Genomic DNA, 16507 nt, shown 5'->3' with positions numbered 1-16507 from the left:
ACAGTCTCTGCATACTCAAGTAATTAGGTACATATATTGTTTTCTGTTTTTTACCTAAATATTGCATATTATACACCCTGTCTGACCCTTTGCTTTTTCCACATAATGATCCTCTTGGCAGTATCCTGGTACAGGAAGAGCAGCTCCATTCTTTTTCACATTTGCATGATATCACGTCGTGCGGATGGACTGTAATTTATTTACCCAGTTCTGAGTCTCAGTCTTTGGTTATTACCAACAGTAGTGCAATGAATAATCTTTTAAAGTTGACATTTGGCAGATGCACAGGTCTAGTCTCTTCCTGGTGCTGCTGCCCTGCCCTCCTCGCCCCCTCCCCTACACCTGCACCCACCCCTTCAGTGTGGGTGCTGAGGAAGGTGGGGGTCATGGAGTTGGAAGCCTGGGGCAGAAGGAAGGATGCCCAAGCTGTCTGAGGAATGTCAGGCTTCTGGCTTGTAGAACAGAGAGGGGCTTGTCCAAGCAGTCCTAGGAATTCCTGTGCCTGAAAGGTCTAAATTGGACAGGACCTCAGAGACATTTTGTCCCATCTTGATCTGCCTGGGAATAAGAATCACCCACAGCACTTGCTCAAATACAGGTTCCGGGTCTATACCCAGCACTCTTTAAATGAAATTCTCCAAAGAGGACCTGGGAACCTGCCCCAGGGGGGTGGACGTGGCCTTCTGATGGGGAAAGAATGAGAAAGTCAGACCTAATCCATCCCTTTCAGCTTACAGGTGGGGAGACTGAAGCCCAGAAAGGGGAAGGGACTCACACAAGGTTACACACAGGGCCGGAGTGAGTCCGAGCCTGGAGCCTGGGGCTTTGGAATCCAGGCTACCCTTTGCCCACCGCAGGTGCTTGGTGTGAGACGAGGTTGATGACGGGAGAGCAACTTGCCCCACCCAGCACCCCACCCAGTCCTGAGTGCTTTGATCAGCCCCTCCCCCAGGCTGCCTGGCCTCAGATCACTGAGATATTGGAGTTCTGCTGTCCCCTTTCAGAACCTACAAAAATAGGGCAAAGCTCGGCCTCAAAGAATGACCCATTCTCTAGTGGCACTGCTTTGGTAGGGTGAGAGACTTGGGTTGCAGGGCAAGAGGCTTCTAGCATCTCAGAACACACAGGCCGGACACGTGGTCCACCCTCGGCTGGGATGGGTGGGTGTGGCTCCCTGAGGACCTTACCTGAACAAAGACAGCCCCCAGGTTGCTAAGCACCCACACTGTGAGCCAGCCTGGAAGTGCTGGGGTTGGGGAGGAGGGTGCCCCATGCATTGCGGCAGGGAGGTGGGGTTCTAGGTCCAGAAACATAGTTGAAACAGAAGAGATGGGCTTGGGTGGGCAAATAGACCAATCAGCGAGGTGGGAACCCCAGCCTGAACAGAGGTGTCGGAGGATGGGAAATGGGGCTCATGCTCAGAAAGGCAGGTCAGTGTTGTCGAAGACTGTTAGGAGCACAAGTGATACCGAATGAGGGGTGGTACTGAGGTGGTATGGGGGCTGCACGGCTAAGGCAAGAAGTTTTCAGCCCCTCCATCACACCCACCTTGTGTTCTGACCATTCTGCTGGGTCGCAGAGCCTAAGGCAGGCGACATATCTACAAATGGATGTGTCTCCAACTGGAGGTCAAGTCGCCAGCCTCCTGCCATAGGACAGACAGCCCTCCCCCACCCAGAGGAACAGACAGCAGTCCACTCCCTGAACATCAGCAAAGCTGGAGGTGCCGGCTGCTCCTAGCCTCCCTCCCTGCCTTGGAGCCTCTTGAGTGTCTTTGGAAGTTCAAGGTTCACCCAGATCTCTCCTGCTCTGATTCAAGCCCCTTCTTTCTAGTTGGCTGATGGGGGACACTCGGCAGCCCTTCTTCCGCCCAGCGCCCTTCAGAAACTCAAGGGCAGACGTCAGCTGCCCTCAGCCTTCTCTTCTCCTCGACCTGTCACCCCCTCCCTTTGGGTAAAAAGGAGGATTAGGGAGCATCAGCTTCTCATCAGTCTCCTCTTTGGCGTTCTGTCGGGAGCTGCACAGCTTTGGAGGCACACGATTTGGGGTTTGGATTCTGGTTCCAGCACATGTGCTGAGTGACCCTGGCAGGTCCCAGCTTCCTGGTCTGTCTGTAAAGGGACCGGAAGTTATACAGCCTCTGCCTCCCGGTGGAGGAGGAGCGGAATCTGCCTGTGTCTTGGCCTGTGGAGGGTGCCACCCCTGCGTGTCATCTCACTTAAAGTCCTGAAGGTTGCAGCGTACACCCATGGGGTGGGAGGTCACTGATGAAGAGAGCAAACACGGGCACCCTTTTCTCTGGTTTCTGACTCAGTGGGGCTGCCACCCACATATCTCCACCCCAGCCTGCCCAGCCTGGCTTTGTCACCTGCCCCTTTCTCTACTGCCGGCCCAGTACTCTGGATAATCAGCTAATTTAATTAGAGAAAACGCCATCCCCGCTGCCAGCCCCCAGCCCTGCCAGGCCCCTCCCCACTCCCAGGACTCCCCGTTTCCTCTGGAGCTGCTGGGAAAAGGAGCATCTCCAATGAACTGAGCACCCAGTCGGTTTCTCCGCTCTGGGCCCTGGATAAGCCCTAATTAAGCACCAGTGCCCAGAGGACCACAGATAAGGGATTGGCAGGCCAGCTGACTTATGAGGGCACCCAGAGGCCAGGCTGAGGAGGAGACCTGCCCATCGTCCTCACTACCAGGGGACAAGCCCCCACTGGGGAGCTTGGCTTATGCATGGCCCAGCCCTCCAGGATGGCACTGACCCCCCAGCACCACCCTGCACTGGTGCCCGTCCCCATATCAGCACACCTACACACTGTCTCCTTCCAGGGCAGTGACACACCCTCTGCCCCAGACTCTCCCCCACCTCCCATGACACATCCCTTCTCCCCCCCCCCCCACACACACACACATACACTCTGCTGAACACCAGGCGCGGGAGCCTCTGCACACCTTAGTAAGACATGAATGGGACTCTGGGGGTGCGGGCTTATGGGCCAGGGTTCACTACTCACAGGGTGGGTGTTTGGACCAGAACTTCTAATGCTGAGGATTTGATCTGGGCTTGCTAAAATAAAGCAATGGGCCAGGGCTGGGGCTTAAGATTCTGCATTTCTTGGCCCTGGCCGGTTGGCTCAGCAGTAGAGCGTCGGCCTGGCATGCGGGGGACCCGGGTTCGATTCCCGGCCAGGGCACATAGGAGAAGCACCCATTTGCTTCTCCACCCCCCCCCCTCCTTCCTCTCTGTCTCTCTCTTCCCCTCCCGCAGCCAAGGCTCCATTGGAGCAAAGATGGCCCGGGCGCTGGGGATGGCTCCTTGGCCTCTGCCCCAGGCGCTAGAGTGGCTCTGGTCGTGGCAGAGCGACGCCCCGAAGGGGCAGAGCATCGCCCCCTGGTGGGCAGAGCGTCGCCCCTGGTGGGCGTGCCGGGTGGATCCCGGTCGGGCGCATGCGGGAGTCTGTCTGACTGTCTCTCCCCGTTTCCAGCTTCAGAAAAATACAAAAAAAAAAAAAAAATTTAAAGATTCTGCATTTCTTAATATTCGTGCGATCTAGACAATGCGGATGTTGCTAGTCTGAGGACCACACTTAGAAGAGTCAGGGGCCAGGTGAGGGAGAAGCTCAAGACACCAAGTGAGGGAGAGGAAGGGCTGGGGGCCTTGGCAGGGCCGGGGGGACCGGGCAGGGAGAACTCATTGCGCCATCCTGACAAGGCGTCGGGAGAGGAAGTCTGACAGTGCTGCCATCTGGGACAAGGAGCATCTTGCAGAGTCTGGTCACAACTGGCTGGACACTACTTATTGGATTCTCATCATTGAGGGTACAGCCAAGTGGCTGCTGCCCAGTGCCACACTGTGCCACCTTTCTCAGGTGGCTGCAGGTCTTAGGTCTCCAAACTGGAGAGGGACAGAGAGCTGGCCAGATCCCCAGGGATCGGCTGTGTCCATTTGTTTTCCAGCATCCCAGCGGCTTTGTAGTTACTGGTGGCTTTCTTTCAGAATGTCACTGACTATCTCTTGGCTGTCATTAAGGTCTCTTGGAGTGTCGCTGGGCATCTCTTAGGATGTTGCTGACAGTCCTCTTGGGTGTCATAGACCACCTGTCAGGGTGTTGCTGACCATGCCAGGGTTTCTCCAGCCATCTCTTGAGCGTGGCTGGCTGTCTCTCCTGGTGATGCTGGTCGTCTCTTGAGATAACACAGCCATCTGTCCAATAGTCTTCTCAGGCTCTCACTGTGACCTCCAGCCCCCCCAGCTGGCTTGTTCCTTCTCAGATTGCATCAACCTAATGTGGCGGCTGAGGGACAGGGCCGGCCCGGCCTGGGCCTCTGACCCAGAAGCCACGCAGTCGCCCTCGGATGGCCCGCTTCTCCCCTTTCAGCCTCGGTGGAGAAACCACCCCCATCCTCCCGATGGAAGCTCAGGACAGAGAGCGCTTCTGTTTTCCATCCCTGCTTGGCCCCCAAGAAATGCACCGTGGGGACAAGGGATGGAGAATCTTTAAGACCAAGCACTATTGGATTCTCACTGCGGCTGGATGGCTCGGGCCAATTATGTAGCCTCTTCAACGGGACAAACAGGGACAGAGGACAGTCTCAGAGGGCAGTTGTGAGAAAGAAAAGCAGTGACATCTGTAAAGCTCCTGGTGCTGTGCCCAGCATACAGTAGGTGCTTATTAAATGACTCCTCTCATTCTAAACCAAACCACACTGGCACAGCCCGCTGTGGGGTCAGGGCAGGGGCAGAGGACTGCAGGCGGTGGTGACAGGGCTCACCACCTGGGCCTGTGGCGAAGCCAGGACCTTGCACCATTCTGGCCTGCCAGGCCTTGTTATCACCCAGGGGCTTCACAGGGGGTTTGTGGAAAATTTAATGAAAGGTAGTTAACTGCCAGTTCCAGTCAGGCTGGATGTGTGCCTCCTGCCAGGTGCCCAGAGACCCTCCCCGTTTGCGCGGCCCCCTTCCCTCTCTGCCTCTCTCGCCTGCCTCCATTTACCCCTCGCTGGGTCTCCACTTTTCCGGGTCTGAGCCGCTAATGTGACTTCCTGTCGTGTTTCTGAAGCCTCTGCCAGGAAAACCGGCCCTTTGAGCAGTGCCTCCGAGGCCCAGGACCTTGGAGGCTCCGCAATGAGGGTGCCCCTTCCGAAGGGGTGGGAGAGGGCCCGGGGAGGGCAGGGGAGGGAGGGCTTGGCTCGGTGCCCTTAGATCCCCTTAGTTCCCCTGCAGTGAGTTAGATCCCCACTGCAGGGGAACATCCCCTGGGTGAGTGAGTTTGGGTCTCAGTTTTCTCACCTGGAAGATGGAGAGGGCTGGGCTTGAGCCCTTGGGACCATCACTATATGACATGAATTAAGTAATAACATTAAGGACTTTATTATAGTCCTGGGACAGGATCCCCTTCACTTCGAGCAGACCCCCTGGGCCAGGCGTAGGACCTAGAAAGGGCATTATAAACCTGAGGGATCTTGTGTGGTTTCTGATGATTCTGTGGCCGCTAATCCACAGCAGCTCTTCGCCCTGCTGTTAGGGGCAGGCTTCTGCTACAGCAGGGGTGCTTGGGGGTGATCGAGAAGTGGTGGCGCCACCCAGAGATGGGGGGAGCAAGGGAGTCCTGGAGGGCTGGTGTCTGCACCCACCAGGGCCAGAGTGTTGGAACAGAATGGAAATGTGAGTGTCAGCACACCTGCCAGCCGTGCACATGCGTTTGTGCATGCAGCATGGGGAACCTGTGTGATGTGGAGGGCCAGGTTATGGACATTTGTCCAACAGCACAGAGCAGTGGACAGACAGAGCGTGGGGTTCGGGGACAGACAGACAGGGAATCACAGTCTCAATTACACAGTGCTGCTCCGGGGCAATGCATGACACATGGGGGCTCAGGAAGGGACTAACTATTGTTGGTATTGCCCGCTCTGTCCCAGCCACCGACGGGGGCTGTTCTCACATGTCCCGTGGGCGCAGGGGTGGGGCTGTGCCGAAGCCTCACCTCTGCCCTTCTCTCCGGCCTCAGAAAAAGAGCAAGGTGCACTACCACATCGCTGTCATCATCAACTACCTGGGCCACTGCATCTCCCTGCTGGCCCTCCTGGTGGCCTTTGTCCTCTTTCTGCGGCTCAGGTGAGAGGCCCCAGCACTGTTCCTGGACCCAGAGCAGGGTGGGGAGGTCAGATGCAGGGGCCTGCTGGGAAGGGAAGCGCTGCCTCTTCACCTCAGTGGGAGATGGTGACAGATATAGAGTCCCAGGTCTCTTGGACTCTGTGGCAGGGTCACTTCTGTCCCCCTGCCTCGTAACTGCTGGGGGGGGGGGCGCCCAAAGCATCAGGGTGGAAAGCTGGAGGGAGGTGTCCCACTCGGAGGCCTGGTGTGTTTTCTGACCCTCAAACTTGGAGCCACAGGGAAGGTAGGAGTATCCATGGGAAAGGGGCAGCCTCTGGTCCTGGAGCACTGGACGTGGCAGGTTCTGCCCCGGAGCTCAGGTCTGGGCAGGTCACAGGTAGGAAGGGCCCTGTGTGACTTAGCCAGTCAGCCCCACTCTGAGGTTCAGTTTCCTCATCTCTACATCTGGGCCGAGTGTACTGGTGGCCTGTCCCGCATCCTCTCTCTCTCTTCCCCTTGCCCCCATCACCCACCTCCCCTGCTGCCCCAGGAGCATCCGGTGCCTCAGAAACATCATCCACTGGAACCTCATCTCAGCCTTCATTCTGCGCAACGCCACGTGGTTCGTGGTCCAGCTCACCATGAACCCCGAAGTCCACCAGAGCAATGTGGTACGTCCTGGGAGGGCAGGTCCGGGTCAGAGGAGAGGCCCACGCGGAGCTGGACATTGGGGCCCACGGAACAGGAGCGGCTCCTGGGGAGCACCCTGTCCTGCCGACGGGAGACCCCAGGCCCAGGGTGCGGAGCTGCCGCCGCCTCTGCCTGTCCCCCGGCTCACTGTCATCTCTGGTGGGGTGGGGGGCAGGGCTGGTGCAGGTTGGTGACCGCCGCCTCTGCCTGTCCCCCGGCTCACTGTCATCTCTGGTGGGGTGGGGGGCAGGGCTGGTGCAGGTTGGTGACCGCCGCCTCTGCCTGTCCCCCGGCTCACTGTCATCTCTGGTGGGGTGGGGGGCAGGGCTGGTGCAGGTTGGTGACCGCCGCCTCTGCCTGTCCCCCGGCTCACTGTCATCTCTGGTGGGGTGGGGGGCAGGGCTGGTGCAGGTTGGTGACCGCCGCCTCTGCCTGTCCCCCGGCTCACTGTCATCTCTGGTGGGGTGGGGGGCAGGGCTGGTGCAGGTTGGTGACAGCCGCCTACAACTACTTCCACGTGACCAACTTCTTCTGGATGTTTGGGGAGGGCTGCTACCTGCACACAGCCATCGTGCTCACGTATTCCACCGACCGGCTGCGCAAGTGGATGTTCATCTGCATCGGCTGGGGTGAGCGGGCCAGCCCCTGCCTGCCGCCTGCCCGCCCGTGCTGCCCTCTCCTTAACCCGACACTGGCCAGCTGGCTGCAGGGCCAGGTTAGGGTGGTGGGATGTGCACCACAGCCCTCTGCCCCGACTTGGGCAAGTGGGTCCCAGCTCCATTCTGAGGACCTTGTCTGCCTGTAGTCCCTGGGCTGCACTGGGGTCCTTGGACCCTGCACCCCCAAACCCCACTGACTGGCTCTATGACAGTCGGTCTCTTCCCCAGGTGTGCCTTTCCCCATCATTGTGGCCTGGGCCATTGGCAAGCTATACTACGACAATGAGAAGTAAGTTGTCTCTCTCTGTTCACTGTCCTCAGGGCCCCTGAGCCCCAGGTCCAGGCTATTAGCCCCGCTCTACCTGATGCTCTGCAAGGATCCTCAGCCATGTCACCTCCCCTGGAGCCATATCACCCCCCCCCCCAGAGCCAGACTGTCCAGGGTCTGAGTCATGGCTCCATTACTAAGGAACTATATGACTTTGGGCTACTTACTACAGTGTGCCTCAATTTCCTCGTCTGTAAAGTGGGCATCCTAATAAAAGTGGTGGGTAGACCCTGGCCGGTTGGCTCAGTGGTAGAGCATCGGCCTGGTGTGCAGGAGTCCCGGGTTCAATTCCCGGCCAGGGCACACAGGAGAAGCACCCATCTGCTTCTCCACCCCTCCCCCTCTCCTTCCTCTCTGTCACTCTCTTCCCCTCCCGCAGCGAGGCTCCATTGGAGCAAGGTTGGCCCGGGCGCTGAGGATGGCTCCATGGCCTCTGCCTCAGGCGCTAGAATGGCTCTGGTTGTAACAGAGCAACAGCCCAGATGGGCAGAGCATCGCCCCCTAGTGGGCATGCTGGGTGGATCCCGGTCGGGCGCATGCGGGAGTCTGACTGCCTCCCCATTTCTAACTTCAGGGAAAAAAAAAAGTGGTGGGTATAACATAAGTTAATCTATATTAAGCATTTAGAATAGTACCTGGCACACATTAGATGCTGTACAAATGTTCTCTATTAATTTGAAGACTTGTTTTAACAAAAGACTCCATGGACTTAATGGATAATAATCCAGACGATCTCAGAGACCCCTTCTAGCTCTGCAACCTGAGGTGCCTTATTAAATGGATTCAGGTGTTCCCAGTTGCTCCTGAAAATTAGACTTCCTCTGCTGTGGTTCCCAGCCTTGGTTCACATTAGAATCACCCAGGAAGGCCCCAGCTGGTTGGCTCAGTGGATGTGGGCCTGGTATATGGATGTCCCAGGTTTGATAACCAGTCAAGACACACAAGAGAAGCCACCATCTGCTTCTCTGCCTCCCCGTCATCCTCCCTCTCCTTGTACCCCTCTTGCAGCCAGTGGCTCAAGCTTTGGCTACAGACACTGAGAAGAGCTCAGTTGGTCCAAGCGAGTCAGCCTCAGGTGCTAAAAATAGCTCAGTTGATTCGATCATTGTCCCAAGACGAGGTTTGCCAGGTGGAGCCTGGTTGGGGTGCATGCAGGAGTATGTCTCACTATCTCCCCTTCTCTCACTTAAAAAAAAAAAAGAGAATCACCCAAGAAACTTTAAAAAGTACCAATGTCTAGGCTTGACCTCCAGGCTTGGATATAATTGGTCCAAAGTGTGGGCTCAGCACTGGGATTTTTTTAACTGCCCAAGTGACTCTACTGTGCAGTTTCCAGAACCACTGGGATAGAAGCAGAAAAAGAGAACAAAGCTAGGGGCTGTGCCAAGATCTTCCCCAGCAAAGTGGTTTCAGGAATTGCTGTCTGACTGGGGTCCCAGGCAGCCTCCATTAGTGACAGTTCCTCCCCACTATCACAGAGAGAAGGGCCGCCACCACAACCTTTCTGGGTTGGACAAGGAGCCTAGAAAATTATGTTTATATTTCTCAGAGTGATCCTTTCTGACTCAGGGTCATCTTTCCTGACTCTGTGTTTGCACCGCCTGTGGGGTAGGGGCCCGTCTGGGGGCGGAAGTTAGGGAGTGGGAGGGGGCAACTGACAGATACCACTGCAGGCCTGGGTCCCTGAGCCCTAGGGCCTAGGCGATGGTGCCTGTGCCTGTGCCTGTGGGTGTGAGTACAAGGAAGAGGCAGAGCAACTTTCCCAAGCTGGCCAGTGTGCACATCTTGGAGAGAAAAGAATCCCGAGCTGGAGTTGGGCTGAGTGACTCTGGGGCCCCACCGTGTGGTAAGATGCTGACACTGCATCAGAAGGGATCCAGACTCAAGGCCAAGAACTGGAGTTGACTCCAGACAGTTCACGTTTGGTCTGCACATTATTTTTTGAAAACTTGAATTTGTTACCAGTCTTTAAAAAGTCAAGATTTTCCATCTAAAAATCTCAGTTCTGGTTTATGAAAGCACCATGAGATATAGGCACTGCATGACCACAGGGCCATCCACCCTCCAGGCACAAGGAGGTGGGACTTCCCTTGTATCCCACCCCTGGACATTCCCCAGACCTTCCTAGAGCTTGCTGGAGGGAGCTCAGGAAAATGCGAAGGAAGTCTGTCTCCTGCGACCAGTGGATCCTATGGAATCTCTGCCTCAAGGTTGCTCACGTTGCAACTGAACAGATTCAGAGATTGCTAGCTGTTGAGTGCACACAATGACGGGGGCAAGATAAGGCACCCCCAGTGGGCATATGCCAGTGCCACGGGGGGGCTGAGGGAAACAGTGGGGTGTCGGGCCCATACCTGTTCCATTCAGTGGTCCTTCCCATTATCTCCCTGCCACACTGCCTGCTTCCAGCTTTACCTCTAATAATAGAGGATGCTGTCCATTCTGCAGATAGAATAACTGAGGCACTGTGGTGGGATCAAATGGCTCGATCTTTTGCCAGGGTTGGAAGTAGGGCACCCAGAGCCTGGTTTCCGGCCCCAGTCCTGCCCTGGCCAAGCGCTGCCCCACCCCCGTGCCACTGAACTGAACCCAGATGACCCTCTCTTCTTACCTCCCATCTGTGGCCTTCCAGGTGCTGGTTTGGCAAAAGGCCTGGTGTTTACACTGACTACATCTACCAGGGCCCCATGATCTTGGTCCTGCTGGTAAGAACCTGGGTGAGAGAGGCACAGTGGGGCGGGGGGGGGGCAGTCAGGGCCTACTGTAGACCCAAAGGATCCCTCTGCCTAGAATGTTCGATCACTAATGAAGGTGGGGGGAGAGCAGCGGGGGCACCATGACCAGACCTGAGAGAGCTGAGTCCCTGACCTGTCCACTCACCCCCCGACATCTTGCACACACACATGGCCACCATCTCATCGTGTGCTCAATTGCAGATCAATTTTATCTTCCTTTTCAATATCGTCCGCATCCTCATGACCAAACTTCGGGCGTCCACCACATCTGAGACCATTCAGTACAGGTAGCCAGTCCTGTCTCCCCAGCCCCTGGGGGCTCCAGAGATCCAGCCTCCAGCCCAGGGTCTCCCCCAGGCCTGGCAGTCCCTCCTGAAACCCCAGCTCCCCTCCCCCCGCCCCAGACATCCCAGGACCTGCCACCCCTCCCCCAGCCCCCTCCAGGGTGGGCTGTGACTCTGGGCGCACCCACCCCTGCACCCCAGGAAGGCTGTGAAGGCCACTCTGGTGCTGCTTCCCCTCCTGGGCATCACATACATGCTGTTCTTCGTGAACCCCGGGGAGGACGAGGTCTCCCAGGTCGTCTTCATCTACTTCAACTCCTTCCTGGAGTCCTTCCAGGTACTGACGCCTTCCCATCATACGGTCCTGGCCACCTGGTACCTCCAGGCAGGGGCGTTCTCCCAGGCAGGGCCCTGGAGGTGCAGGAGGCTGGGGAGGGGAGGGGCTGGCCGGAAAGTGGGTGGGGCCACACCTCCCTGTCCCTTTACCTACCTTCTCCCTTCACCCCAGGGTTTCTTCGTGTCTGTGTTCTACTGTTTCCTCAACAGCGAGGTAAGAACCCTGGGCTGGGACTCAGGGTGGCAGGAGGCCTGTTGGGACCAGAGATGGTCTGTAGCCTCCCTAGCCCCCCCCCCCCTGCATGCTGGCCCTCCTCCCTGCCCCCAGGTTCCTCTAGGGATGTGCTGGGAGCCCCAAGCGGGTCAGTGCCTCCTGCCCACGCTGCTTCTGCGTGGCAAGGCTACCCCTTCGCTCTAGCACGCATCTGACATGGTGGAGGGGGCAGAGTGGGGCCTTGGACTCATCAGTGAGTCTGTGAAAGGGGTTGTTGAAAACCAGGAAGCTGAGCCCTGGGGCAAAGGATGCGTGTGGATTGAGGGTAGGGGTCCCTCGTGGCAAAGGGACCATTTTGGGTGGATTGGAAAAAGGCATCCCTTCCACAGGACACTTGAGAAAACTGTCCCAACAAATACGCAGATCGGCAATGTTACGATGATGTTCGTTCCTACGTGGCGCCCGTACGCCTCGCACCTGTGCGCTGCTCACCTGTATATCTGCTTGCCTGTACAACTGCCTGTTGCAGCCCTCGGGTAGGGAATGGTGTCCTGTGACTGGGCTCAAACATTGTGGTCTGCTCTGTGCCCACAGGTCCGCTCTGCTGTCAGGAAGAGGTGGCACCGATGGCAGGACAATCACTCGATCCGTGCCCGGGTGGCCCGCGCCATGTCCATCCCCACCTCCCCAACCCGTGTCAGCTTTCACAGCATCAAGCAGTCCTCAGCGGTCTGAGCCGGGGGGTCGTGGAGCAGCCCCCGAGATCTCTGGTGGGGAAGATGGTTGCCAGGCTCAGCCGGCTGCCGTGTCTGTGGAGGGGACCTGCTCCTTCCCATACCCTGTACCTTCAGGAGTGGCACTGAGACCTGGGAGGCCCCTCCCTGACCCCCGGTTGAACAGGAGCTCTGGCCTCTGAGAGCAGCCACATTATGGCCTACGGGACAAATGGAACATAACTTATAGGACTGGGCTGGGTCCAGGGCCTCTGGCTGCCCCTTGCCCCAGGCCTCCCTGGGGAATGGAGTGAGAATGGGGAGTCAGAAAATCTAAAGGAGCACATGGTCCCTCTAAGAGGTGTCCTCCCAGAGCGCAAAGTGGCCAGTGCACTAGAGACCTGGGGCTTCCTCTGCAACTGGGGGCCATTCACTGCCCCAGGGCATCATGGGAAACTCTTATGACAGTATCCCAGCCACCGTCATGGTGCCTGCGGGCCTTAGCAATGCCTTCCAACAGTGCTGGGAACCAAGGCCACGTTGTCAGAACCCTGGAGATGTTAGAAATTGGTGGCATCATCAGACATCAGGCTACATTACCAGAAATTCTCCCGAGCCTCCAGAACTGCACCTGGCCCGGTGGCACTGCCACTAGAAAGGCTCTGCCTCGCTGCATTGTACCCTTGGACTTTCTACCCTGCCGGCCGTACGGGCTCCCTCTCCTTAACCCTCTGCCCCAGGTGTCTCCCCCTTTCTGAAAAGATGGGGGTAGGAGGGAGTGGCCTGTAAGCAAGAGCTAGGGTGTCCCCCAGCCAAAGCCAATCTCCCTTTGAGGGGGCAGAGAATACGGGGGGACCATCCAACCTGCTGGCTTAAGTGACCTGGCCTCTGGGCAACCCTTCTGCTGGTCACAAAGAGCTTGTTGCCCCTGGACGGCCTCTGGGGCAGTATTGTTAGCTAAGCAAAGACAGGAGAGGGGACAGGACACTCAGCCTCTCTCTGGCTTCAGTGCCCTGGAGCACTACAGGTGGCCCTTGGGCCACCCAGCCAGCTGATCACTTACATGCCAGGTATAGCCTGGCCCAGTCCTCACTGGACCACCCACATCCCGAGGTGCTGGGCGGCCAGAGCAGGGCTTGGCGGGTGTGGGGCTGGGTGTGGGGGCGGCTGATATAAATAATATTTATCTTTTCAACCAGCATTTGTGGAGTTCTGGACTGTGCTTGGCTGGAAGGAAAGGGCAGAGAAGTGGAGGACACTTGGAATGTTCTGGGCCGTTGTGTATCTGGGAAACCTGATAGCACTCACACTCGTCAAAGATGGGCTGCTAGGTGAGCCCTGAGGGCTGGATGAGGATTGAGAAGGGGTGGGTTCTGCCAGGCCCAGGTGATAAGGACAGCTCTTGTGAGGGGGTGAGCTGTAGGGAGAGACAGCCCGGCGTGAATGATGTAGGCAAAGGGCCTGTGCTCAGGGGCACAGCTTGAGCAACGGTATAGCAATGGAACCAGACAGGAGTGTCCCAGCCCCGGGGAGGGGCTCAGAGGGAAACAGGGAGCAGCTGGGGGTGGTGAGGCCAGGAAGGGAAGGTGGAGGGAGGGGTGAGTGTGCTTGGGCCATCACCCTCCTGGGCAGCTGGAGCTTAATCTTCCTGTGGACACCTGGGGCCCGAGTGGGACACACGCCTCCATCATCCCACCTAACGATTAAAGATCAAGGGACACATTTATTCACCAACTCCTTCAGTCACAGGGTGAGAGCTGCTACCAGGGGCCATCCCCCTGCACTTCCCACGGCCCCTTGGGGCACAAGGCGGCCAGGAGAAAGGGCCCAGCCACAGGGCGGTGGAAGCCGATGTAGGCTGTGTCTTGGGGGGAGGGGGCACTGAAACTCTACCCTCAGCGCACACAGGGCCTGGGCAGCCTGGGCCTTGCCTCTGGGTCTCTGATCACACAGGTACACGGGGCGTGTGGGGTCAGAACACCAGGAAGGGGCTGAGAGCCCCTGAAGCTCCTTAGAGGGATGGGAGGTACAGTGCGTGAGGGTCTGGCCCCACGGAGGAGCCGGGGGATCTCTGAAGGCCGTGTGGGGCACCCTGCTCTGCCCATTCCAGCCCTGTCCCTGTAAGTAGAGGGAGCGGGTGGGGGACTCACTGAATAGAAGACATGGGGAAGGGGCCAGGGGACACCAGCACACAGGCTGACATTTCCCAGAGCAGCTGGGGGAGAAGCCCCATACAGAATCCTGGCTGGCAGGAGGGACCACAAGTGACTAATGAGTCTCAAATGGCCACAACGGAGGCATCATTCTCAACTCTGCTTCACTTGGAGGAGGAGAAGTGAGGAAGGACAAGGGAGGACGTGGGCGGTGGGCTCCCAAAGATGAAGGAGCTCGAGAGGGGCTGGGGGGCCGCGGGGGTGGCACAGACAAGGCGTCAGGAGGCCATTGGGGTGGCGCCCCTTTCCTGCTTGTACCTCCTGGTGGCTTTAGCTGACGGGCTCCCTCCGAGCACACAGGTGCTCAGCCCTGTGTGAGGGACAGGGGAGCAGCACCCCGGGACCCATGCCAGCAGCCAGCTGCTCGGCTTGGAGCTACCAGCTCTGAAAGGTCGTTAGAGGCCACTTCCAAGTCTGGCAGGCATCAGAGAAGCTACAGGGGAGTCCTTGGGCAGGCAGGGGCTAGTCTAGATGAGCCTCAGGACCCCTCCCATTCAGAGACTGTAAGGTCAGAGGTGCTGCTTCAAGCATAGCTGGGAATATCTGGGCCCCAGAGAATGGCAGCTCCTGGGCCAGGGCAGGTACCCAGAGTTTAACCCTTCCGCAGCCAGTGTGTGTTCTGGGCTCCAGAGCCAGGGGGAAGGCGGGCCCCCAGATGGGGTTTCTGAAGGTCGTTCTGCCCGGAGGTTTGGTTTGTGAATGGGTCAGGAAGAGAGGTCCCTTGGGGATGAGTGCAATTTTATGGGCCACCATACACACTGGTCTGTATACTTCAGGGAGGAGCTAGGCAGTTTCAGAGTGTGTGTGTGTGGGGGGGGGGGGTCACTGTGGCACAGGCCCCTCTCTCAAGCCAAAAACTGAAAAACTGGCCTACCTGAGCCCATTTCTCCCAGGGACCCTCCTCCACGGGCACAGATCGTCAGTGATGGAAAACCCAGTGGTGTTTTGACTTTCCACTTCGGGCTCCCCCCACCTCTCTGAGTGCAGCAGTAGAACCTTGACCTGGGTCCCTCCCCTCCAGCCCCTTAGTTCCCTGCTGCCGCTGGGTCAGACCCCGAGGACCAGGACTGGGGAGGGAGTCGGCTCTGGGGAAGAGAAGGGAGCTTTTGGAATCTAATAACAATATCTTCATTGTAGGCATTTGTAGATTTCTTTGCAAGCCACAGAATCCTTTATAACATTATCTAACCCTCCACTAGCTGATGAGGGTAGGAACCAGCCCATTTTACAGCTGAAGAAATTGAGGCCTGGTGACCCCTGAGATCGACAGTCTTCTGGCTCCAAGTCCAGGGCTCTTTCTACCCCCTCAATTGACTAATGTCACTAGGGCTTAAATTTAGGGAGACCAGGGTGGAGAGGGCAGCGAGAAGGCCTCATCATTGCAGATTCTCTGACTGAGGGTATGTCCCTGGCAAAGACGGGACCAGCCCAAGACCGTCCAGCCAGCGTCCAACTGCTCAGTTCAGGTGGGTGAGAGATAAGAAGGTTCTGTATGTCCACCCTGGCTCCCAGTACCCCCTCATCTTCCCAACATTCTCTACCCCCCCCCACTTCTTAAAATGATGCTTAACAGAGCAGCCAGGCCACCAGAAGCCTCAGGCTCTGCCCAACCCACACGAGGGTGTCACTGGCCTCAGGAGGATCTCATCCAGCCTCCTGACATCAAACTCAACTGCCCACCCTTGGTCCAAACAGCGGGGTGCTTCCTGCATTTCACCGAAAATGATACCATCATTGATTGTGTGCTCCCGGGTGCCAAGCACTGCTGAGCCCCTCACATGTTGGCCTCACTTACTCTTCATACCACAGGATGAGGCAGATGCTGTTTATCCCCATTTCACAGATGGAGAAAGTGAATCCCAGAGCGGGGAAGAGAGTTGCCCAAGGGCACCCCGCAGTGGCACGGCTGGATGTGAACCCAGGCCAGCCTCATTTCACCTCTTCTGTGTTTAACTCCTATGCAACTGACAGGCTGTCTGCTGCGCTAAGAGGGCGGCTAAGTTTAACTCCTATGCAACGGGACTTCTCTGTAGGGCACTTCTCCCTACCCTACTGCCCTCTGCAATGCCATCCTAGGGAAATCCCTATTCTCCCAGTCTGTGGACAAACAGCAAACAGAGGTAGGGGCTGGTGTCTGCCAAGCACGAACCTCAGTTAGACCCGTCCCTGAACCCAGCGCAGCCTCCAGACCGACCGCCAGCTGCCAGCCTCCCAGCGTCCCAGCCCCTGCTCCGTATCCAGGCATTG

General features: G+C 57.5%; 1 protein-coding gene across 1 annotated transcript in view; it reads left to right on the top strand.

Moving 5' to 3' along the window:
• Positions 1–12156, top strand: part of CRHR1 (corticotropin releasing hormone receptor 1) — a 44323-nt gene extending 32167 nt beyond the window's left edge. Inside the window, exons 5-13 of the mRNA XM_066366227.1 lie at positions 6003–6109; positions 6639–6759; positions 7254–7407; positions 7666–7726; positions 10398–10470; positions 10702–10787; positions 10986–11121; positions 11293–11334; positions 11929–12156. Of these exons, the coding sequence (XP_066222324.1) occupies positions 6003–6109; positions 6639–6759; positions 7254–7407; positions 7666–7726; positions 10398–10470; positions 10702–10787; positions 10986–11121; positions 11293–11334; positions 11929–12069 (921 nt within the window). The 3' untranslated portion in view covers positions 12070–12156. The remainder of the gene's footprint in view (positions 1–6002; positions 6110–6638; positions 6760–7253; positions 7408–7665; positions 7727–10397; positions 10471–10701; positions 10788–10985; positions 11122–11292; positions 11335–11928) is intronic.
• The last annotated feature ends 4351 nt before the right edge of the window (positions 12157–16507 follow it).

Source organism: Saccopteryx leptura, chromosome 2 (assembly GCF_036850995.1).
Source record: "Saccopteryx leptura isolate mSacLep1 chromosome 2, mSacLep1_pri_phased_curated, whole genome shotgun sequence".
Lineage (NCBI taxonomy): Eukaryota > Metazoa > Chordata > Mammalia > Chiroptera > Emballonuridae > Saccopteryx > Saccopteryx leptura.
Note: the sequence above shows the minus strand (reverse complement) of the source record. Positions and strands in the feature narration are given on the sequence as shown.